Source organism: Amblyraja radiata, chromosome 31 (assembly GCF_010909765.2).
Source record: "Amblyraja radiata isolate CabotCenter1 chromosome 31, sAmbRad1.1.pri, whole genome shotgun sequence".
NCBI lineage: Eukaryota > Metazoa > Chordata > Chondrichthyes > Rajiformes > Rajidae > Amblyraja > Amblyraja radiata.
Genome location: NC_045986.1, coordinates 23,920,666 through 23,945,238, shown reverse-complemented (window position 1 = coordinate 23,945,238; position 24,573 = coordinate 23,920,666). Strand labels below are relative to the sequence as shown.

Genomic DNA, 24,573 nt, shown 5'->3' with positions numbered 1-24,573 from the left:
CACAAGCAAACTGGAGGAACTACACATCCTCTGTCGGTTGGGTACCTTACAACTCTATAGTGTGAACATTGAGTTCAATTTAACATAAAAACATAACCCTTCCCCTCTTCCTTCTTCTCCCATATTACTCCCCCATTCCACCCCTTCCCCTCTATCCCACCTGAACTCACACCTATTTAGTTTTGTTTAGAGATACAGCACGCAAACATGTATTTCGGCCCACTGAGTCCACGCCAGCTAGCGATCCCCGCCAATTAACGCTATCCTACACACACTAGGGACAATTTACACGTACACCAAGCCAATTAACATACATACCTGTACGTCTTTGGAGTGTTGGAGGAAACCAAAGATCTCTAAGAAAACGCACGCAGTCACGGGGAGAATGTACAAACTCCGTACAGATAGCACCCGCAATTGGGATCGAACCCGGGCCTCTGGTGCTGCAAGCGCTGTAAGGCAGCAACTCTATCGCAGCCCCACCCTATCCTCCTGCCGTTTCTTCTCCCCCATCCCATTCCATCTACATTCCTTCCTCTAGCTTCACGGATCACAATTCTTCAATCCTGTTGTCTCACACCTTCTGCCTTTGGCCCTTGTCCAACCATGTGCCAAATAAACCTCCTCACCTGTGTCGGACTATTAGCTGCCAGGCCTTCCCCATCCTTTCCTCCCCCCCCGCCCCTTACAATCAGGCTGAAGAAGTGTTCTGACAAAAAGCGTTGCCAATGCATGTTCTGAGGTGCTGCCTGGGCCGCTGAGCTACTCCAGCACTTTGTGTCTTCTTAATTCCTTTTGCCTTGAGCATTCTTTATAGATGACGTTGAGCTGCCTTTCATTATTCAGTTACCAGGCTGCCTCTACTTCTTAAGTTACTGGGACTGAAGATTTCTTCTTATGGTTTTTCAAACTTAAAATGTGGGTGCCACAGGCAAAGCTGCCACTGTTGCTGATACCAAGTCACTCTGGCAAGACGGTGAAAAGTTGTCAGGAATAAGCTCACTGGTTTATTCGGGCAGTAAGAGTGTAATTAAACCACATAGACAAATTGAATCTTCTCAGTACATTTGTGAACTGGTTCAGTGTTTGATGGCAATCAATGGGCGCTTGGTAATTTCACATCTTAAAAAAAATCTCTACTCATAAACATTGGACGCGCTCCTGGTTCTTAGTTCTGGTCTCCTCAGCCAGTAATGCAATCATTGTGTTACCACCTCCATGTGTAGTGCTATAATGTCCTCCACATTGCCGCTACTTACATACTGAAAATCTCTTCCCAACAGCGCTGCTGCCCAGAGCCTTATTATGCCCCTGTCCCACTTAGGAAACCTGAACGGAAACCTCTGGAGACTTTGCGCCCCACCCAAGGTTTCCGTGCGGTTCCCGGAGGTTGCAGGTGGTTGCCGGAGGTTGCAGGTAGTGGAAGCAGGTAGGGAGACTGACAAAAACCTCCGGGAACCGCACGGAAACCTTGGGTGGGGCGCAAAGTCTCCAGAGGTTTCCGTTCCGGTCTCCTAAGTGGGACAGGGGCATTATTCCGTTCAAGAGTCCTGGCTCCTCAGTATTGTGAAATACAGTAGAGGTGGTAACAGCTGAACCTATTAAATCGGGGTCCAATCAGGGATTAAGGTGCTTGTAACCCGTACCCTGACACTGCCTATTCTCACTGGCTCTCTATCTGAATCTAGCGAGATGGAGATTGAGGGAAAGAAATCCCGCTATACAGAAGTACGCACCTTGAAGAAATTGAAGGTGGAACCAGCACCGAGGGTCCCATATTCAATCTTACTTTGTTTTGTAAGGTCGCTAAAGGATTTGATGTGTGATCCCTGCTTCTCCGAGTTTAATGAAGCTCCGTAGTTGGTTGCATATGTCACCAGGAAAATAATGCCAAACATCCACCAGAATGCCGCAATGATACGTGTGGACAAGGCTTTGGGAAGTGGTTCCGCACCTGTTGGAAAATAAGGATTTCATCCACAATTATTTGCAGCAAAGGAAGAGGCCTTTCAGCCCAATTCATCTGTGGTGTTAATGTCCGTATGAGGCTCCTTCCACCAGACTGCACCTCACCCATCAAGGTTTATCCTTGAGTTTGCCAGCTACTGCTAATAGCATACTTTATATTCAAACCACTCCCTGCCAAAATAATGTTCTCCTGAATTACTTTTGTATTTATTAGTGTTGATGTTTATTTAAGATAAATCCCTACTCCCCAAAAATTAAGTTATCTTCCAAGACTTATTAAGTTATCGATGATTAAAGATTTCTCAGTTTACGCTCTTACCCTTCCTTCTGTCCTGGAGCATGGCCCGTTGTACCTGCTTCTTCCATCTACCTGTTATCCTATTCTGCAAATTAGAAATCTACTGCAACTTCCCCAGTGCTTCACTAGTGTGCGATACAATCCGGTGGCCCGAATGTGCCTGGTACTACAAATAGGTTTGAGACTTTAATGATACAGCTCAAAAACAAGCCCCTCAGCCCACTGAGTCCGCACCGACCAGCGATCACCCCGTACACTAACACTATCCTACACACGAGACAATGTACAATTTTACCGAAGCCAATTGACCTATAAACCTGTACGTCATTGGAGTGTGGGAGGAAACCGGAGCACCTGCAAAAAACCCACGTGGTCCCAGGGAGAGCGTACAAACTCCATACAGAGAGCACCCATGGTCAGGATCGATCGTGGGTCTCTGTCCGCTGTAAGGCAGCAACTCTACCACATTGCCACCCCGGCCACCAGTCCCATCTACCTGTTGTCCTATTCTATACGAGCTGTACTAAAAGCTACTTAGCTCACCCTTATAATATTTCTCACAGGTCAGCACAATCAATGAGGATAACATTGCACGCGAGATGGTACAAAGGGAACCTCTGAAGATATGCCGGAACTGGGAAATTCTCAGTTATGTGGAAAGATTGGATAGGTTGAGGTATTGCTGAGGTGATAACGGACTTGTTAAATTTAAACAATATGGAATTTTCTTCACCAGACCTCTCGAGTGAAATGGAGAAAGGGGAATACATGAAGTTAATCCACAAACCAAAAAAATTAATTTAGAGCATAACAGAGCTATGCTTGCGGGAATTAACAGCCGCCTTAAATTCCCAGTTAATTGAACTATGTAGAGGTTTTAGTGGAAACGATAGGTGGGTTAGCAACATACAAGGACACAGAGCTTGCAAGGGGAAAGGTGAAGTGAATGTGGTGAATGAACTTATGTGGGGAATGTGAAGCTATTCACGTTCACGATGTGAAGTTTAACAAGGAGGAAGACAAAACAAATTGCTGTTTAAACATAATCATTCAACAACATATTGCAGCACAAAGCGATCAGGGATTCCTAGAACATGAAATAGAAAGGGTGGAAGTGCAGGTGCAACTGGTAATTGCGAAGGTGAGTGTAATATTGGATGTTATTGTGTGGGCGTGCGGTGGAGAGAAGGTTCACAAGAGGAAGGGAGTGACATGTGAGGAGAGGTTAGGCAAGTTGGTCTACTCTCAATGGAGTTTAGAAAAAGGAGATCTTCCTGAAACGTATATGTTTCTGAAGTGGATGGACAAGGTTAATGCCAAGAGGATGTTTCTCCAAATGGTAGTGCCTGGAAGTAGGGAACGGTTCATTGTTGGGTGCTGAATGAAAGAGCAAGTTCAAGATGGCAAATGAACTTTAATACTGATCCACTCTGGAGCTCAACACCAGTTTCCCACTCTATTCCCATATCCCTCATCTTAATGGAAATGGAAATTTAAATGTCAACCTGCACCTTGAATGTATTCAATGACTCCCATCTCCACACCTCTCTGGGATGGAGAATTTCACACAGTAGACAGCTTGGAGGAGGGAAACACACGCCAGTCGACTGATGACTGGAACCACCTCATATCCAGGAAGTCCTCTCTCTGACACCAAAGCCCAGGACTGGTGCGACGAGTTTGATCTCTTCGCCCAACTTTCCATCAGTAAAACTCTCTTGCCCTTTCACCCAGAGAGTCACAAGCCTCTGTATAATCCTCACTTCCATCTTTAATGAGAAAACCCTTATTCTGAACCTTTAGCCCCTGGTTCTGGATATCACCACTACAAGATACATCCTCTCAGAATTCACCTTGTCTTTTGACCTATTTCTCTAAGCAGAAAGTCAATAAGTTCTGTTGAGGGGGTGCAGTGTGCTGGTGTAGGGAGGTTGAATATTGGGCATGAAAGAATTAAGGAAGTGAGATTGGGCTGGGCAGATCTTAGGCAGCGGATAAAGACATGATGGACTCCGGGTTTCTCTGCGATTCTGCTCAGCGCTCGGTCACTCTTTACCTTGCAAAGTGAGAGCTCCAATTCCAAACCAGAAGCTGTCGAGCAGAGAAAAGCGATTCCTCTCAACCTGAGGTTCATTCCATTCACCGGGACTCAGTCTGGAAGATAATTGTCTCGTCACCCTCAGTACTTTGAATAACATGCACCATTTTTCTGCGATAATAGCAGAATGTTTCACCCGTATACTTTTACATATATTAAACACCAACCTGAAAAATTTAGGTTCTTCTATATAACCAATGCTGTGCATGTTTGGTGCAATAGTATTGAAGCAGATTAGCTCCATATCTAATGTGTAGGAAGGAACTGCTGGTTTACACAGAAGACAGACACAAAATGCTGGAGTCGCTCAGCGGGACATGCAGCATCTCTGGAGAGAGGGAATAGGTGACGCCTTGGGTCCAGGTCCTTCTTCAGTGTCTGCCATCAGTGGAATTTGCCATTTGAACTCTGAGGACAATATGCGTGGACAGAGATGCTGCCCGTCCCGCTGAGTTACTTCAGCATTTTGTGTCTAACTCCATATCTATGTGCTGTTGTGTGCTGGACCTGCTCTCTAATTTTTGCTCATCGTGTAGAGGAATCTTTACTTTATATCTGACCTGTGAAAGCAGTAAACTATTGCTGTGGCTAGACACAAAAAGATGGAGTAACTCAGCGGGACAGGCATCATCTCTGGGAAGAAGGAATGCGTGACGTTTTGGGTCGAGACCCTTCTTCAGACATCTTCTTCGTCTGAAGAAAGGTCTCGACCCGAAACGTCACTCATTCCTTCTCTCCAGAGCTGCTGAGTTACTCCAGCTTTTTGTGTCTATCTTCAGTCTATGCTTTCAAGGGAGAGTTCGATAGAGCTCTTAAAGAAAGCAGAGTCAAGGGATATGGCGAGAAGGCAGGAACTGGGTACTGATTGTGAATGATCAGCCATGATCACAGTGAAAGGCGGTGCTGGCTTGAAGGGCTGAATGGCCTATTCCTGCTGCAGTTCCTTCCAAACCATTGCTGTGGCAACTGCTTTCCAGCCAGTGGCAGAGTTGAGCTGTCTAAAGCTGTTCTGTCAGAAATGCCAGAAATGTTTGCAGTTGTGGTGATGGTCCCTCCATTGTGTCTGCCTAATTCCAAGCTGTTACAAAGGTCACACTGTGTGAACTTGTCATATATGGACCATTATTGCCAAGACACTGGATCATTTGTTGGAGGGATGGATTACAGTTGCCCAGTGTGTGGGATTACACCTGATGCTAATGATTACATGCGTGCCCAGTGTGTGAGGATTACCTTGCTGCCAGGAACATGCAGAAGCTGGTCAACAGGAAAGCGAAGACCAGACTGAACCAGGTCTCAGTGGCGAAAGGGCTCAAGAACTGGAAGAGGCGGCTGCTCTTGGCGTTGGAGTCCTTGCGCACCATGATGCTGATCCCCACGGACATGAACGGGCGGGTGAAGCCAAAGTCATTCTCTCGCACCCTGGTGATGGTGAGAGGAGCAAAGGCCAGGTCTGCCTCCTGCCGAGAGAGAGTCAGCCAGACAAACACAGTGACACCAGAGCTTCAACCCTCCCCTCTCTGCGACTGCAGCAGGCACATGAGCTACATATAATTTCACAGGTGGGGGCTGGGGTTGCAAATGGCCCTTTAGTCTTGTTGGCGAAGTTTGTGGTAAATTCCCATTCATTGTCTTGGATGTTAATTGCAGGAGTCTACTTTACAATAGACAGCACTTAGCAACGTAACGCTCTGCAGCTGATGATCGGGTGCTGGGCTACCCCTTGGTTTATCCTTAAAGCCGGGGGCACAGACTCCGGTAGTGGAGTTGTGTGGCAACAGGTAAGGTCTTCGTGTACCTGAATCTCTCTACGTTCATGGCATGTGGAGGTTGAGTGGGTCAGTCTGTGCAGGAGTACGTGCTGAGGGATGGACTGAAGCTCGGTGCAGCCAACGCCAAGGCTCTGTGGGGGATGGCCACAGTCTAGGGTCTTTCCGCTGCTGGACATGGGGGGCAGGGTGTGGTGTAGACGCCCCACAAAATAAGGAAAATTCAGTTTTAAAATAATTAGTGAATAAAAACCTGGCATCTGTGGTGGCGCAGCGGCAGAGTTGCTGCCTCACAGCGCCAGAGACCCAGGTTCGATCCTGACTATGGGTGCTGCCTGTACGGAGTCTGTACATTCTTCCTGTGAGGGAGGGCGTGGGTTTTCTCCAGGTGCCCTGTTTTCCTCTCACACTCCAAAGGCGAACCGGTTTGTAGGTTAATTGGCTTCTGTAAATTATCCCGAGTGTGCAGGATAGTGCTGGTGTCCAGGGTGATGGCTGGTTGGCATGGACTCAATGGGCCAAAGGGCTTGTTTCCACGCTGTATCTCTAGAGTCGGAAGTGTAAAAGTCTTTAGTCTGTGAAAGTGTCTAGCGAACTGTGAGAGTGTTGAGTTAAGGGGAGAAAGTCTTAAGGGAAGGAACTCTACAATCCTCATTCAGTTTGATCTGGATGCATCTGTGACACAAAGCAACATGGCTTACCGGCCAGTTCTCCAAAATCATCCATAAACTGCTGAAAGTATGAGAACCCATAAATCCAGCAGGATTTGTTGTGCTACAAAGTGACCTGCGCATGTGGACCATAGGACTTCAGCAAGAGCCTCCACAACGTTGATAGGACAATGAGGAGCTGCATAAACATAGACCTCCCAGCACAGTCCACGTCAAAAATTAAATCCATAGAAAACTTGCCTTTCTCATCAGCTCCCCCAGCAATCCGTTCCACTTCCCGTTTTCCGATTTAAACCCATAATATCCGTCCTTCACGAGTTGGATTTCGTATTGGAAGTTGAGCTTTCCCGCGACTATCTCAAGGAGGTCAATGCAGAAGCCCTCGTATCCTCCGGTGGCTTTGGCCATTACAAACGGATCTTGCTATTAATGGACATATCAAGAAAGCTTTATCAGAGTGTTGACTGAACCCATCTCTCCAACAGTGGGTATAGGAGCAGTGCAGAGCATGTCCATCAGGCGTCTTCCCCCTCCCCGTCCTGCCTCGGTGTTGAACCCCAATCCCACGTTGTGAAACATGGCCTAACACGTGTGCAGCACTTCTGGGTGAGAACTCGATGTCAGATGAAAAGTTGGTGGAATGTGATATAAATGGCAAAAGGGAATGGAATTGTAATTTGGAAACTTGGAAGGTTTGGGATTGTATGGAGGGAACAGGGGAGTGAAACTGATTGGATCAGTCAACCACTGGGTTAGCAAAGATCGCGGGCTGGATTCTGTGAATGATTCTTGAACATGGAACGGTATCAGTTGAGAGAAGCCCCTGGTCTCAGGTGAGGTGCCAATGCTGATTATGCACCAGTCTCTCTGGACTCTGTGAGTGTCAGCCTCAAAGATGTGCTCTTAGTTTAAGACAGAGAATGAAACTCTTAATAATAGCCCAAAGTGCCTTCTGTTGATAAACAAAATAAATTCCATTATTGTGATGTTTAAGAAGGAACTGCAGATGCTGGGAAAACGAAGGTGGACAAATGTGCTGGAGAAACTCAGCGGGTGCGGCAGCATTTATGGAGTGAAGGAAATAGGCAACGTTTCGGGCCGAAACTGGATTCTGTTACTGGCCTGTGCAGAGTATCGACTACTTTTTGTGATGGTGTGCGGCGATACATTGTACCGGCACCCTTAAAGAGTTAAAAATGAGATTTTCTAAATTTATTAAATGTTGTATTGATTTTATACTTTTTAGTCAGCAGTTTATTAAATTAAAAGTTGATAGTTCATAAATCAACACAAAAGAAGGGTGTATAATAATGGAAAACAAATCTTAATAAATGTCGCTATATTTTTAAATGATATGCATACTGGCATTTTTTTGTCCACAAAAAAGCACTGGTACAGATGGTACTTGTAATTCTGTTGTTGAAATCCCATAGTTCACAACAACTCAAATTGGGCCGTGTTAGTGCCCCTGATCTAACTGGAGACTCGTCAATGAATGCACTGAAGGAGTAGTCTCTGTCACTCAGGTCCATTCAACATCCCTTGTGTGGTATTGTTTCACACCAGCCTTTGTTCAGGCCAGTTTCATGCTGATGGTCCTTGTGAGCATGAGCTTCTCTCAGGCATTCACTGGGCTACTACTAAACTACTACTGAGCTGCTACCAAATACAGCACATCACCCTCCATCAATCCCAAGCTACACCTCAACGTTGAGAAAGGTGAGAGGCCAGCGTGTAACTACTCTGATCTTCTGTCTATGGTAGATTTCTTCTAAAGCAAAATTATTTGGGAAGACAGAGAGTGAAATGTACTGTTGCTGGGCACACTGTTCATTGCCCTGTGACAATTCTTTTAGTGTGACCCGTGATTGCTGGAGTTCACAGCATTGAAGAGTGTTGTATCATTGAAGAGTACATTGCCAGAATGGTTAAGAAGGAACTGCAGATGCTGGAAAATCCAAGGTAGACAAAAGTGCTGGAGAAATTCAGCGGTTGTGGCAGCATCTACGGAGCGAAGGAAATAGGTAACGTTTCGGGTCGAGACCCTCCTTCAGACTTACCATGATGGTGGTGACCACAAGCTTCTGCTCAGAAAGTTGACGCCTCTCTCTTTCAGGAGCCTGTGGAGAAATGAGAAGAGTTAAACCATCAGACATAGGAGCAGACGTGGGTCATCCAGCCCCTCGAGTCCACTCCACCATTCAATCATGTTGTTTAAGAAGGAACTGCAGATGCTGGAAAATCGAAGGTACACAAGAATGCTGGAGAAACTCAGCGGGTGCAGCAGCATCTATGGAGCGAAGGAAATAGGCAACGTTTCGTCCCGAAACGTTGCCTATTTCCTTCGCTCCATAGATGCTGCTGCACTCGCTGAGTTTCTCCAGCATTTTTGTGCACCCACCATTCAATCATGTTTGATCTATTTTTCCCTCTCAACCCCCTTCTCCTGCCTTCTCCCTGTGATCTTTGATTTAAATCTTTTTATTTGAATTTCACAGCAATTTGCATACATACAATGATAACAGACAGTGACAGTCAAGGCATAATTGTGCAACAGTATGTAAGCGACCCTCAAAGCCCTTACCCGTACCCACCTTCAACCCACCCGAATCAGGTCGGAACCAAACGGGGACAAACAACACTCACATACATACACATCCACACAAATATGGTAAGATAAACGAAACAGAAAGTACTATAAAAAAATAAAAATAAAATTAAAAAAAAGGGGGTCACTAATAACAGTAAATAAGTAAGTAATTAAATAAATAAGTGTGGGGAGGGGGGGGGGGGTAAGGGGAGAGCAGCTGCAGTAGAGCAGAACAATGGTGGAGAGCACTCAGTCCTCTTCCGAGTCCAGGGACAAGTTGAGAGAGTTAACAAGTTCCAAGAAAGGGTTCCATGTATCTAGGAATGTCTTGGTAGAGCCTTTGAGAGAGAACCTAAGTTTTTCAAGCTTTAAATTGTAAAGCACCTCCTTAATCCAGCGGGCGTGTGTCGGGGGACAGGTGAGCCTCCAGTTAAGCAAGATCAGTCTCCGGGCTAACAAGGTTGTAAAAGCTAGGACCCGTTTCACCGCAACAGAGAGGTTGGTGTTGGGAGGGGTACCGAAAATGGCTGACAGTGGGTTTGGAGGAATAGTCTGGCCGTAGGCTCTGCTTATCAAGTCGAAAGCACTCCTCCAAAAGGCTGCTAGCTTAGGGCAAGACCAAAACATATGGCTATGGTTGGCAGGAGATTGATTACATCTGTTGCAGGTGTCCCTAACAGCGGGGTAAATTCTAGATAATCTTGCATTTGTGTAGTGGACTTTGTGAAGGACTTTGCATTGGATTAGGCCATGACGGGCACATATGGAGGAAGAATGGGTCAAGTCCAAGGCAGAGTCCCATTGCTGGTCTGTTAGTTTCGTATTCAGCTCACCCTCCCACGCAGCTTTTAATGAGGTATGAGGTTTCAATATAACCGACCCTAACAAGTTGTACAAAACAGAGATGCATTTCTTCCGGTTGGGATCTAGAGCTAAGATGGTATCGGTCAGGGTTTCAGGGGGGCGATTTGGGAAATGGGGGAATGTCTTCTTCACAAAATCCCTAATCTGGAAAAAACGAAAAAGGTGGGAGTTTGGGAGGCTATAGTTGGACGAGAGCTCCGCAAAAGACGAAAAGATGCCATCCTTGTATAGGTTTTTGATACTACTGATACCGTTGCTATGCCAGATTTTGAATGCGTGGTCTGTACTTGAAGGTTTAAAGATGTGATTTTTAAGCAGTGGGGTCAAGATGGAAGGGCCTTGTAAACCAAAGTTTTTCCTGAGTTGACTCCATATCTTGAGCGAGAGGGACGCAATTGGGCCTGCACCCACAGATGTTATAGAAAGGGGGAGTTGGGAGCATAGGACAGACCGCAACGGGAGATGTGAACTCGCCTTTTCCATGTGTACCCAGGTCGGTAGGTGGTCGCAATCATCATTCATCCAATACAGGAGTTTTTGCAAGTTAGCTGCCCAATAGTATCGCCTAAAGTCAGGAAGTGCCAAACCGCCGTCACTCTTAGGAGACTGCAATATCGCCTTTCGGATTCTAGCCGGTTTGCTACCCCATAAAAATTTAGATATTGTCCTTTCTAATTTATCAAAAAAAGATTTAGTGATAAGTATAGGGACGTGCTGGTAAAGATACAGGAATTTGGGTAGGACGACCATCTTGACCAGATTTATCCGGCCCACGAGGGATAGCGGTAAAACTGACCAGCGGTCAAAATCTCTTTCAGCTTTCTCAACCAGAGGCAGAAAGTTTGTGCGGAACATATCAGATAAGGGTGTTGTGATAAAGATGCCGAGGTAACGAAACCCGTCCTCTGCCCATTTGAATGAGGTTAAAGAGCGAGGGAGCTGCTTAGCCAATGAGTTAATCGGTAATAGCTCACTCTTTTGGTAGTTAAGTTTATAACCAGAATACGCACCAAACCGTTCTAAAATATTCGTAATCACAGGGAGAGAGCTGACTGGGTTCGAGATGTACAGGAGCAGGTCATCCGCATACAATGAGACTTTATGAGTTGTGTCGAACCGTGTAATACCTTTAAAGCCCTTCTCTGAGCGTAACCTGTGATCTTTGATGACCTTCCGAATCAAGAACTTGTCTTAAAAATACCTAATGTCTTGGCTTCCACATTTGTCTGCAGCAGTGAATTCCAGAGATTCACCACCCTCCCGCTAAAGAAATCCCGGCTCATCTCCATCTTGAAGGTACAACCTTTTATTCTGAGGTTGTGCCCTCTGGTTCTAGACTCTCCTATTACTGGAAACATCCGTTCCACGTCCATTCTATCTAAACCTTTCATTACCTGGTTGGCTTCAATGAGATTCACCCTCATCTTTCCAAACTTTCATTGAGTTAGCAGATGGGACCATTGCCTTTTGTTGAAAGTCACTTCTGATAAGAAGGGTATTTGGGGAGATCAGGGCCGGATTTAGATGAAGAGAGGCCCTAAGCTGTTCCACTTGCGAGGCCCACTCCACGTTGGTTTTCAGCGCTGGCCGCGAGGCAGCGAATGGACAGCCATGGCGGCCAAATCTCCCACAATTCAAAGCGAGTGCCCAGTGCCGACCAGTTGCCGTTGCAGTGCGCATGCGCAGGGCGGCCAATGATGTGCTGGCCGTGGTTGTGCGCGTGTGCAGGGGGGAAGGACGTGCAGGCTGCAACAATGCGCATGTGCAAGGCGGCCTGCCGTGCCGGCAGATGAGGAGCGAGCGGAGCCCGGCGGCCCGGACACGGATAGTGGGGGGAGATGGAAAGTGAGAGATAGAGAGGGGGGCCCACCCAGAGTTGAACAGTAGGTGTCCTGCCTTGGCCAGAGGCCCCCTTAGACCCCGAGGCCCTAAGCTTATGCTTGTCTAGCTTATAGGTAAATCCGGCCCTGGGGGCGATCCAATGGTGATGTTGGGGTTCAGAGACTAAAGTTCTCGGGTTCCAGCTTGTTTACCTTCATTATCAAGTGGATACAGGGGTAACAGCTCAGCTTGCTACGTGGAGACTGAAGATTTAATTTATGTTCATAATCCCCCCGTGGAATTGAAATAAACTGCGGAACATTCCCTCTGCCCAGCTGCCAAGATCGACTTTCCTTGAACACAAATTGGTTGCAAAAAATACCAATAGATATTCCACAGCAGGGTGTCAAGTGGTTCACAGGTGGCGCAGTGACACTAACAGAATATGATGTTTTATAGTCTCATGTATCGATGTTCAGAAAGTTATTTGAATATTCAGATTGTCTGCATGAATATTTATATTTTTCCGGCATGCTACCCCCGGAAGAGGGAGTTGGACGAGATTCAACGGTGACTTTGAACTGCGAGTTGGGTAAAGAAAAGGGAGAGAAGTGTCACCGGGGAGCGGGCGGGGGGCAAGGGCAGGGCAGTGGGATCAATTGAAAAGCCCCTTCAAAGAGTTGTTGGAGGCACAGTGGGTGAACTGCTTGCGATTCTCACATTTTGTTCAACATGCAAATATCCAGCTTGAGATGATAGCGTTCAATTCAACTATATAAATATTTAAATGTGCTATTCACATATTCATTGAAATTTCCAGCACAGTGTGAAGGCTTTGAGCCTGTGCCGATTCTCAGCACTCTGCCTTTTCCCAGTACCCCTTGTAAATGTGCATATTTAAAATTAATCCCACTTTTCAGTTCAATTCAGTTCACTTTTAGTCCCCCAGCCTGATGAAGGGTAAATCACCAATGGCTTGTGATCAAACTATATTCTGTGAATAAGCTTACGATCCTGATTAAGCTTAAGATCGACACAAAATGCTGGAGTAACTCAGCGGGTCAGGCAGCATCTCTGGACAACAGGAATAGGAGATGTTTCGGGTCGAGACCCATCTTCAGAATGAACATCACATCACCTATTCCTTTTCTCCAGAGATGCGGCCTGACCTGCTGGGTTACTCCAGCATTTTGTGTCTATCTTCGGTGCAAACCAGCACCTTCAGTTCCTTCTTACACGCTGCGAATAAGCTTATTGGGACATCGGGCTAAAGATCAGATGTAAATCGTGAGACCATCTACCCTCACTTTTATCCACGGTTTCAAATACCTTCATCCACCAGAGAGCTGGACCTCCTGCTCCTGCCGCTCATGTCCACCTACAGCCTCACTGCATTGCACGGAGGAACAAAATCTCTGTTCATTCTTCTGAAATCACCTTGCTACATTTCTCCACATTAGACTCACCTTTATGTTTACCCGCCTGACCTTCTAAGCTGCCATTAACTCCAGAAAGCCCACCGTCCCTCTCCTTCGATAAGTGCTCTTTCAATGCATGTGTCACCTACGATTTTTGTGGGGACATATCTGGGGTACTTGCCCAGGCATAGAATAGCTGACACAGAATATCTCTAGGTGTGGACTACGTATGATATGTGGAATATTTACAAAAAGAGGATATTGATAAATCGCAGGAAATGTATATGCATATGCAACAGGAACATTTGCACATGCATCGTGAATATATATATATATATATATATATATATATATATATATATATATATATATATAACGCATAACTAAACGTGCATAGATATTTTGTAAATAGTGAAGATCTAATAATCTCACTGGCCACGCAAATGGAAAGTAACCCACTAACCTCTGGAAGGTTGTCGTCGTTTTCCACGGCACCTGTGAAGATAAATCTCAGGCTGGTATCAAAATTGGCAAAAATGTACACATGAATAATAGTTTAACAAAGAACTGCAAATGCTGGAAAAATCGAAGGTAGACAAAAATGCTGGAGAAACTCAGCGGGTGAGGCAGCATCTATGGAGTGAAGGAATAGGTGAAGGAATCTATTCCTTCGCTCCATAGATGCTGCCTCGCCCATGTGAATAATAGTGTTAATTTTAACAAACATAAACTGCACAACCTCTGCCTGTAGCTGGTTGCCGGTGAGGCTGAGGTACGGACTAGGCCTTATGCCTTCTTCACCACCATCCATAGATTCACAACTCTCTGGATGAAAAAGTTGTTTCTCATCTCAGTCCTAAATGGCCTACCCCTTATTCTTAGACTGTGTGCCCTCGTTCTGGACTCCCCCAACATCAGGAACATTTTCCCTGCATCTAGCCTTTAAGAAATTTATATGTTTCTATAAGATCCCCTCTCATTCCAGTGAATGCAAGCCCAGTCGACCCATTCTTTCATCATATGACAAGTTCGATGTAGAAATGCGATTTCTGAGAATGCACTGAATGTGGAGAATAAAGAAATCCTCTGTTGATTTGCATTGAGCGAGGAGATTCCCTCCCTTCCCACAGCCTTTGGCCAGTGGAGATTGTCCTCTGACCCCCTCTGTATCCACAGTGCCAGACAAGAGTTGATGAAGAGGCACCACTCTCAGGCCTGTGAAGCCCAGGAGATGAAAGGCTGGTCCTAAACGCTCTCTTGTGTGTGAGCTGTTCATTTGCAAGCATTCCGCAGCGGCACTCGTCAAATCTTTCCCTTCTCGTGCTCCCTCCCTCTCCCACTTCAGAATTGCTCACAATGAAACAGATAAAACTGCTCAGACGGAACAAGGGAGGCCTTTTACACCAGTCCAAGAGGAAGGATACAATTAAATGAGGAGCAGAAAGGAAGGGAGCATGCTGAGACTCTGAATAATTAATCACCATTCAAGAAAAATAGGCTTTAAAACAAAACAACAGCTTTTTAGTAGCTTCCTCGTTTCCTGAATCAGATTATGTTGAGAATCTCTGAGACCTTTTATCTTCATGCATTTCAGTGAGGAGCAAGTCTATGGGTAAGGAATGGCTGGAGATGGACATTTCATGAGGTTGGTGTGGTTGGCGATGTATTTGGTTCAGTTCATGGAGATAACAACAGTGTAACAGTAATGGGTGCCAGGGATCACCAGGAGAACTCGCAATGGATGGAGCTGTCAACACAATAAAAAAGATGCATATCTGAAGCATGGTTTATAACTCATATTCCATCCTCCTTCCCTCCGCTCCTGGCAGATCCCAAGGAAATACTACACAGAGGGTACACGGATACCCATGTGCTATGATTCACCAAGAGCCTGTTCCACCATAAGACATCGTACCAGACTACGTGTGTAAGAAGAAATTGCAGATGCTGGTTTACACACCGAAAATAGACACATAGAAACATAGAAAATAGGTGCAGGTGGAGGCCATTTGGCCCTTCTAAACCAGCACCGCCATTCATTGAGATCATGGCTGATCATCCCCAATCAGTAACCCGTGCCTGCCTTCTCCCCATATCCCCTGATTCCACTAGCCCCTAGAGCTCTATCAAACTCTCTTTTAAATTCATCCAGTGAATTGGCCTCTACTGCCTTCTGTGGCAGAGAATGCCACAAATTCACAACTCTCTGGGTGAAAACATTTTTTCTCATCTCAATTTTAAATGTCCTCCCCTTTATTCTTTGACTGTGGCCCCTGGTTCTAGACTAACCCAACATTGGGACCATTTTCCCCGCAGTCCTTTTATAATTTTATATGTTTCTATAAGATCCTCACTCTTCCTAAATTCCAGTGAATAGAAGCCCAGTCTTTCCAATCTTTCCTCATATGACAGTCCCGCCATCCCGGGGATTAACCTCATGAACCTACGTTGCACTGCCTCAATAGCAAGGATGTCCTTCCTCAAATTAGGGGACCAAAACTGCACACAATACTCCAGATGAGGTCTCACCAGGGCCCTGTATAACTGCAGAAGGACCTCTTTACTCCTAAACTCAAATCCTCTCGTTATGAAGGCCAACTTGCCATCAGCCTTCTTCATTGCCTGCTATTCCTGCATGTTTACTTTCAGTGACTGGTGTACAAGGACACCCAGGTCTCGTTGCACTTCCTTTTTTCCTAACCTGACACCAATGAGATAATAATCTGCCTCCTTGTTCTTGCTACCAAAGTGGATAACCTCACATTTATCTACATTATACTGCATCTGCCATGCATCTGACCACTCACTCAACCTGTCCAAGTCAATCTACAACCTCCTAGCATCCTCTTCACACTTCACACTGCCACCCAGCTTTGTGTCATCTGCAAATTTGCTAGTGTTACTTTTGATTCCATCATCTAAATCATTTATATAGTTGTGGCCCCAGCACCGAGCCTTGTGGCATTCCACTTGCCACTGCCTACCATTCTGACAGGGACCCATTTATTCCTACTCTCTGTTTCCTGCCTGCCAACCAATTCTCTATCCATGTCAATACCCTAACCTCCAATACCATGTGCTCTAATTGTTCCCACTAATCTCTGATGTGGGACCTTATCAAAGGCTTTCTGAAAGTCTAGATACACTACATCCTTCATCCATTTTACTAATCACATCCTCAAAAAATTCCAGAAGATTAGTCAAGCAGGATTTCCCCTTCATAAATCCATGCTAACCTGGACCAATCCTTTTACTGCTCTCCAAATGTGCCGTTATTACTTCATTAATAATTGACTCCAGCATCTTCCCCACCACCGATGTCAGGCTAAGTGGTCTATAATTCCCTGTTTTCTCTCTCGCTCCTTTCTTGAAAAGTGGGATAACATTATCTACCCTCCAATCCACATGAACTGATCCTGAATCTATAGAACATTGGAAAATGATCACCAATGCGTTCACGAGCCACCTCCTTGAGTACCCTGGGATGCAGATCATCAGGCCCTGGGGACTTATAAGCCTTCCGTCCTATCAGTCTACCCAATATTATTTCTCGCCTAATGCTAATTTCTTTCAGTTCCTCTGTCTCCATAGATCCTGTGTCCTCCAGTACATCTGGGAAATTGTTTGTGTCTTCCTTAGTGAATACAGAACCATTTCAAGTCTTTTGCCATTTCCTTGTTCCCAGTAATAATTTCACCTGTTTCTGCCTTCAAGTGACCTACATTTGTCTTTATTAATCTTTTTCTCTTAACATACCTAAAGAAGCTTTGACTATCCTTCTTTATATTCTTGGCCGGCTTACCCTTGTACTTCATCTTTTCAGCCCGTATTGCCCTTTTTGTTACCTCGGGTTGTATCTTTGGCAGTTTCCCAATCCTCTGGCTTCCCGCTACTCTTTGCTGTGTTATACACCTTTTATTTTATTTTTATTCCATCCCTAACTTCCCTTGTCAGCCACGGTTGCCTCTTACTCCCCTTAGAATCTTTCTTCCTCTTTGGAATGATATGATCCTGCATCTTCTGGATTATGCCCAGAAATTCCTGCCATTGCTGTTCCACCATCATTCCTGCTGGGATCCTTTTCCAGTCGACTTTGTCCAGCTCCTCTCTCGTGCCTTCATGGTCCCCTTTGTTCAATTGCAACAGCGACACTACTGATTTAACCTTCTCCCTCTAAAATTGCAGATTAAAATGTATCATATTATGGTCACTACCTCCTAGCAGTTCCTTTTACTTGAGTTCCCTTATTAAATCTGGTTCATTAGACAACAGTAAATCCAGAATTGCCTTCTCTCTGGTAGGCTCCAATACCAACTGCTCTAAGAACACATCTCGGAGGAACTCTACAAACTCCCTTTCTTGGGGTCCAGAACCAACCTGATTTTTCCAGTCTATCTGCATGTTGAAATCTCCCATAACCACAGTGGCATAACCTTTGTTACATGCCAATTTGAACTCCAGCTGCAACTTGTACCCTATCTCCATGCTACTGTTTGAGGGCCTGTAGATAACTCCCATTAGTGTCTTTCTTCCTTTACAATTCCTCAATTCTATCCACAGCGACTCTACATCCTCAGTCCCTATGTCACCCCTCGCAAGGGACTGAATTTCATCCCTCACTAACAGATCTACCCCACCTCCTCTGCCCACCTGCCTGTCCTTTCTACAGGATGTATAACCCTGAATATTCAGTTCCCAGGCCCGATCCTCATGCAGCCACGTCTCTGTAATCCCCACAATGTCATATCTACCAATCTCTAACTGAGCCTCAAGCTCATCCACTTTACTTCTTATACTTTGCGCATTCATATATAACACTTTTAATCCATTTCTCACCTCACCTTTCACATCGATTCCTATTTCACTTGGCCATACTCTTCTATCCCTTCGTGAGCTTTCTGTCCAGTTAATTTTGGTGTCTTTCTTAACTTTTCCTATACTCTCTTTAACTCCCTTAAACTCCATCCTTGCATTTCCAAATTGTCCCCCCCCCCCCACTTAATGCTGGAGTAACTAAGCGGGACAGGAAACATCTCAGCGCGGGGGAACCACTGTGGGAGGGGCAGGAGGGGGGAGAACACGAGAGGAGCCGGTGTACTTTGTAACTTTGCCTGTGCCGTTTGTGGCCACTAATTGTACACAAGCAAAGAATCTCACTGTGCCTTGTAACATGTGACAATAAAGTAGTCCATTACATCTCTGGAGAGAAGGAATGGGTGACGATTCGGGTCGAGACCCTGTGTACCCGACCACTCCCGACCTGACCGCAGTCACTGGCAGTCTTTGTTCACAGGGCTGACAATGCCAGCGTTTGTTTCGCATCTCCCATCGTCTCTGAACTAATGAGATGGTTCAAAGTCAACAAAGTTTGTGTCCTGTCTGAGTCAGACTGGGGAACATTGGCAGGTTTCCCCCCCCCAGAATTGTTGCTATGACCCCTTAATTTCATGCTTCCTGTTATAGAGTTGTGGAGCACGGAAACAGGCCCTTCGGCCCAACTCATCCATGCTGACCAAGATGCCCTATCTAAGATGATTCCATTTGCCCGCGTTTGGCCCATATCCCTCTAAACCTTTCCTAACCATGTACCTGTCAAAATGCCATTATAGTAACTGCCTCAACTACCACTTCTGGCAGCTCGTTCCATATACTCGGTGTGATTAAGTTGTCCCTCAGGGTCAAATCTTGCCCCTCTCACCTTAAACGTAAGTCCTCTGGTTTTTGATTCCCCGACTCTAGGTAATAGACTTATTGAGATTGGGTTTTTTTAAATTTCCTGATTTATTTAATGACTTGAATTGAACTTCACCAGCTCTCATGCTGGGTGCAATGATAAGTGGTTCCATTGAATGAGGTTCCGAACCAGTAACTTACAATGATCTCCGTGCGTTCTCTCCCCCCCCCCCCCCCCCCCCCTCCCCTCCCCTCAAATCTCAATGACATGAACAACAATTGCACCCACCTTAACGAAAAGGATTGCATTTATGTAGCACCTTTCCCAAAACATCCCGAAGATCTGAAGAAGGGTCTTGACCCGAAATGTCACCCAATCCTACCTGTCCCGCTGAGTTACTCCAGCAATTTGTGTCTATCTTCGGTGTAAACCAGCGTCTGCAGTTGTTTCCTACACGCTTCTCAACTGACACCTACGTTGCTATTATCAAGCAGGGAGCCCAGCAGTCACTCGCTGCACAGCGCGGTCCCGCGAACAACTGTGGTGGCAATGTATTAATTGAGAGCCGATGCTTAGGGAAAGAGGGACACCGCTCAGCGCCTCTCCCACCGCCTCACACACACCTCCACCCGGCCAGTGAGCGTGTGTAGGGGCGTCGCTCTGCCGCAGATGGTGAGGCCATTCAGCCCGATCAGATTGTACTGGGAATCCCTACCCCTTCCTTGAAGATGAGCGAGTCAGTTTTAGTTATTAACCCTGATTTGCTACACATTCATGTTTAGTTTACCATTTTGAGGTCAGTAATTTCCCATTTGCAAGAGTGTTGTCTTCATACCTGCTCTGGCCGTGAAGAGTGTCAGTAGGAGAGCCAGAGTCAGCAGCAAATTCACGCCGTTCCCCATCGCAACCAGCCTGCAAATAGACAAAGTGAATTATTACCCCGGCTCAGGGCGGCGTGGACTTGGCCGGTCAATGGTCTGAAGAAGGGTCTCGACCCGAAACATCGCACATTCCTTCCTTCTCTCCAGAGATGCTTCTCTCCAGAGATGCTGAGTTACTCCAGCACTCTGTGTCTGTCTATCAATGCTCATCGTCTGCTCTGATGTGAAGAATTATCACAAAGCTCAACAACATTCTCCTCGCCGCAGGTCAAGAGGGTGTGAGCGGCAAGTCAGGCAGCCGAGGGGGAGACAGCGGGGGAGCCGAGGGGGAGGCCCGGGTTCGACCCTGACTACGGGCGCTCTCTGTGCGGAGTTTGTCCGTTCCCGTGTGCAGAAAGGAACTAGAGATACTGGTGTACACTGAAGGTAAACACAGAGTGCTGGAGTAACTCAGCGGGTCAGGCAGCATCTCTGGAGAAAAAGGATGTGTCGGGCAGAGATGCTGCCTGATCGCTGAGTTACTTCAGCACTTTGTACATTCACGTTGTGACCGCGTGGGGTTTTCTCCAGGGTCTCCGGTTTCCTCCCACACTCCAAGGACGTGCAGGTTTGTCGGTTAATTGGCTTCTGTACAGATTGTAAATTGTCCCTAATAGGGTAGTTAGTGCTAGTGTATGGGGTGATCGCTAGTCGGCACGGACTCGGTGGGCCGAAGGGCATGTTTCCACGCGGTATCTGTAAAAGTCTAAAGACTCCCGACATTGTGGGACCCTGATTCAGAGTTTCTGCACTGCTCCAGATGTGCGTCCGCATCTGTGGGAACTTCTGCTGAGAATGGGGCAACATGTTTAGAATCGCTAGGCGGATATCTGCAGCTATAAGACTGCTGGATGGCCGTGTTAACCAACCGAATAATGAAATGCCTGGACAGTGTGATTGGGGAGAGAGTGTTTGCAGTAGTGGGAGAGTCTAGAGCAGTGGTTCCCAACATTTTTTTGGCCATGCCCCACCTAATCACCTCTAAAATCCTGATGCCCCCCCCCCCCCCCATGTGATGATATATAATTCTTATCATTTAAAAAGTGAACTCCGTTTCAGCTGAAGAACCTTAAAACGCCAATACCTTGGTTTAAACAAGCTTCAAAAGAAATATGATAATAAAAGAGTATTCACAGGTAATAAAGAGAGAGAAAATTTCTATATTAGAATATTGAAATATTTGTGGATTGGCTCAATTGCCCCCCTTAAAAATCAAATTGCCCCCCTGTGGGGCGTACGCCCCACGTTGGGAACCACTGGTCTAGAGGCAGAGGACACAGCCTCAGAATAAAAGGAGGTACCTTTAGAATGGAGACGAGGAATATTTTTTTTAGCCAGAAGGCGGTGGGTGAATCTGAGGAATCCATTGTCGCAGGCGGCTGTGGAGACCAAATATTTACAGCCGCTATTGATAGGTTCTTGATTAGTAAGGAAGGTAAAGATTGTGGGTAGAAGGCAGGATAATGGGTCTGAGAGAGGGAATAATGGATCAGCCATGATCGAATGGCATAGGAGATTCTTTGGGGGTGAATGGCCTGAACATTCTGGTCCGATGTCTATTGGTCTTAGTGGAGCGCAGTCGGGAGACCTCAGCAAGGCAAGTGTATAATACCTCGGAGGACAGTTTGAAAGTTTGCTTTCAGTTTCAACATAAAAAATGCTTCACCATCGCGACTGTGATACTCCATTGACTCCATTTATACCTCACGCTGCCTCGGCAAGACCAGCAGCATAATCAAGGACTAGTCACACCCCGGCCACTCCCTCTTCTCCCCTCTCCTATCGGGCAACAGGTATAAACATGTGAAAACGCGCACCTCCCCAGATTCAGGGACAGCTTCTTCCCAGCTGTTTGCAGGCAACTGAAGCATCCTACTGTCCTGAATTACTATCTATCTCATTGGTGACCCTCGGACTATGTTTGATCGGATGTTACCGGCTTTATCTTGCACTGTACGTGTTTCCTTTGTCATGTATCTGTACACTGCGAATGGCTCGATTGTATTAAATTGTAATCCACTGACTGGTTAGTACGCAACACAAGCTTTCCACTGTACCCCGGCACATAGAAAATAGGCGCAGGAGTAAGCCATTCGGCCCTTCGATATGATCATGGCTGATCATCCAACTCAGTATCCTGTACCTGCCTTCTCTCCATACCCCCTGATCCCTTTAGCCACAAGGGCCACATCTAACTCCCTCTTAAATATAGCCAATGAACTGGCCTCAACTACCTTCTGTGGCAGAGAGTTCCAGAGATTCACCACTCTCTGTGTGAAAAATGTTTTTCTCATCTCGGCTCTAAAGGATTTCCGCTTTATCCTTTAATGGGACATCGGAGACTGTTGAACTTTAGTGTGACCATTAACGAAATTGATCTGAACTGATTAGTCCAACACTCTCTCCAACCTCTGGTGTGTGTGTGTGTGTGTGTTCTGCTCTCCTCTCCCCTCTGACAGGGCTGAGAAACCCAATTATTACTCGTGGGGCTTGTGTGCTAGAAAACATCTCGATCCGGCCTCTGGGTCACACTGACAACAACAGGCTGCCGAAACCCAACGTTTCAGTTCCATCCGTGATCTTGCAGGAACATCATTGAGATAAATTACATCTAGGGTTGCAGCGCTCAGATAATAAAAAAAAAGTATTTGCTCCTGACATTAGCTACATTCAGACACACCAGTGGACTGATTCCAAAGCTCGGAGAGCTGCACACATCCAGATGTCGCTGCTCAAACATGCACGCTGCAGGCTGACATCCTCCGACTTCAAATGTGATTCACCAAAATTTCAGTGAGAGCTAAAAGGCACGAAAATAGATGAGAGGGGGAGGTAGAATAGATTACAGTTGTCTCTCTTTTCTCTCTTGCTCTTTTCCACTCTCTCGTTTTCTCTCTCTCTCGTTTCTCTCCCCCTCACACCCACTCTCTCCCCTCCACTCTCTCTGCCCCTTCTCCCCTCTCCTCACCTCCCCCCTCCCTCTCTTTCCACGAGTCTCATCGTTCTCTCTGTTTTAAGAAGGAACTGCAGATGCTGGAACATCGAAGGTATACAAAAATGCTGGAGAAACTCAGCGGGTGCAGCAGCATCTATGGAGCGAAGTTCCTTAAGAAGGAACTGCAGATGCTGGAAAATCGAAGGTACAAAAATGCTGGAGAAACTCAGCGGGTGCAGCAGCATCTATGGAGCGAAGGAACTTCGCTCCATAGATGCTGCTGCACCCGCTGAGTTTCTCCAGCATTTTTGCATACCTTCATCTTTCTCTCTTCCCGATTCACTCCCCCTTCTCTAATCCTCTCTTCCCCCTCTCTCCACCCACCCACCCCCACCCCCACTCTGCCTTTCTTTCTCACTGTCTCTCTTTCTCACTCTTCCCCCCTTTCTCGCTCCCTCCCTCTCTCGCCTCCCCCTTTTATAATGACCCCTCTCTGTTTTCTCGCTCAGTGACTTCCACAATACTGTGATTTTTCCAACATATGTATCCAAAGGAGTGAGGATTTTTCACTTGAACTTCACTAAAGCTCAATAGTCTCCGATGTCCCAGCTCCCAAACTAACTCTGGCTACCCAGAATCAGCAGCAACTTACTCAGATGTCGACAGGAAGAGTTTGTGAATCCCTCTCTCACCCACGGTTTTCTTTTTATGACTAGCCGCTGTGCATCACCCTGTCTGTCCTGTCCGTGTTGAAGCCGCCCAATCTACAAATGTCTGAGATACGAACAAAGGGGGTTTGGGGTGAGGGAGGGTCCCAGTTGCCGGGGAGGAGCCAGGGGAAGAACTTTCTAGCAACGAGAGGATTGTGCATGCATAGACTACTGAATGCTAAATTAGTTTGAGAGCCACTTTGTAGATGTCCCCTGCAAGGAGACCTGACTTGGATTAGATCCTAACTTTGTTTTCCCAAAGCTTGCAAGCACTCTCTCTCAGAAAGAGCGGAGAGAGAGAGAGAAAGAGAGCACGAAATAAAAAAACAAAAAAAAAAAAAAAAAAAAAAAAGAGCGAGAGAGAGAAGAGAGAGCGAGAGAGAGAGAGAGAGAGAGAGAGAGAGAGGAGGAGAGGGAGAGAGAGGGCGGTAGATGCAGAAGACGGGGACGGAACGAAACCATGAAGGGGGGAAACAGGGAGAGAGAGAGAAGGCGGAGCAACGGGCTAGAACGAAGATGAGAGAGGAGAGGGAGAAGGGAGAGAGCGAGAGTAGAGAGAGAGAGAGAGTAGAGAGCTAAGCATAGAGAGAGCGAGAGAGAGGAGATGAGAGAGCGGCGAGATAGGAGACGAGCTAGAGCAGAGAGCAGAGAGAGAGAGAGACGAGTGAAGAGAAGGCTTCTAGTTCTTTCTCTCTCCTCCTTTGCCTTCCCTCCCCCTCACTTGTTTCCACTTTCTCTCTCTCATTCTCTCCCTTTCTCATCCTCTCTCTCTGTCTCGTTCTCTCTCTCTCATTCTCTCTCCCTCGCACTCTCTCCTCCCCCTCCCCACTTCAATAA

General features: G+C 46.3%; 1 protein-coding gene across 1 annotated transcript in view; it reads right to left on the bottom strand.

Moving 5' to 3' along the window:
* The window catches only part of LOC116990452 (probable glutamate receptor), a 30,710-nt gene extending 6,826 nt beyond the window's left edge, over positions 1 to 23,884 (bottom strand). The window contains exons 1-8 of the mRNA XM_033048128.1: positions 23,679 to 23,884; positions 20,007 to 20,083; positions 13,961 to 13,992; positions 8,865 to 8,924; positions 7,045 to 7,227; positions 5,598 to 5,824; positions 4,323 to 4,420; positions 1,737 to 1,954 (exon numbers count right to left, since the gene is read on the bottom strand). Coding sequence (XP_032904019.1) covers positions 1,737 to 1,954; positions 4,323 to 4,420; positions 5,598 to 5,824; positions 7,045 to 7,227; positions 8,865 to 8,924; positions 13,961 to 13,992; positions 20,007 to 20,073 — 885 coding nt within the window. The 5' untranslated portion in view covers positions 20,074 to 20,083; positions 23,679 to 23,884. The remainder of the gene's footprint in view (positions 1 to 1,736; positions 1,955 to 4,322; positions 4,421 to 5,597; positions 5,825 to 7,044; positions 7,228 to 8,864; positions 8,925 to 13,960; positions 13,993 to 20,006; positions 20,084 to 23,678) is intronic.
* Positions 23,885 to 24,573: the final 689 nt, after the last annotated feature.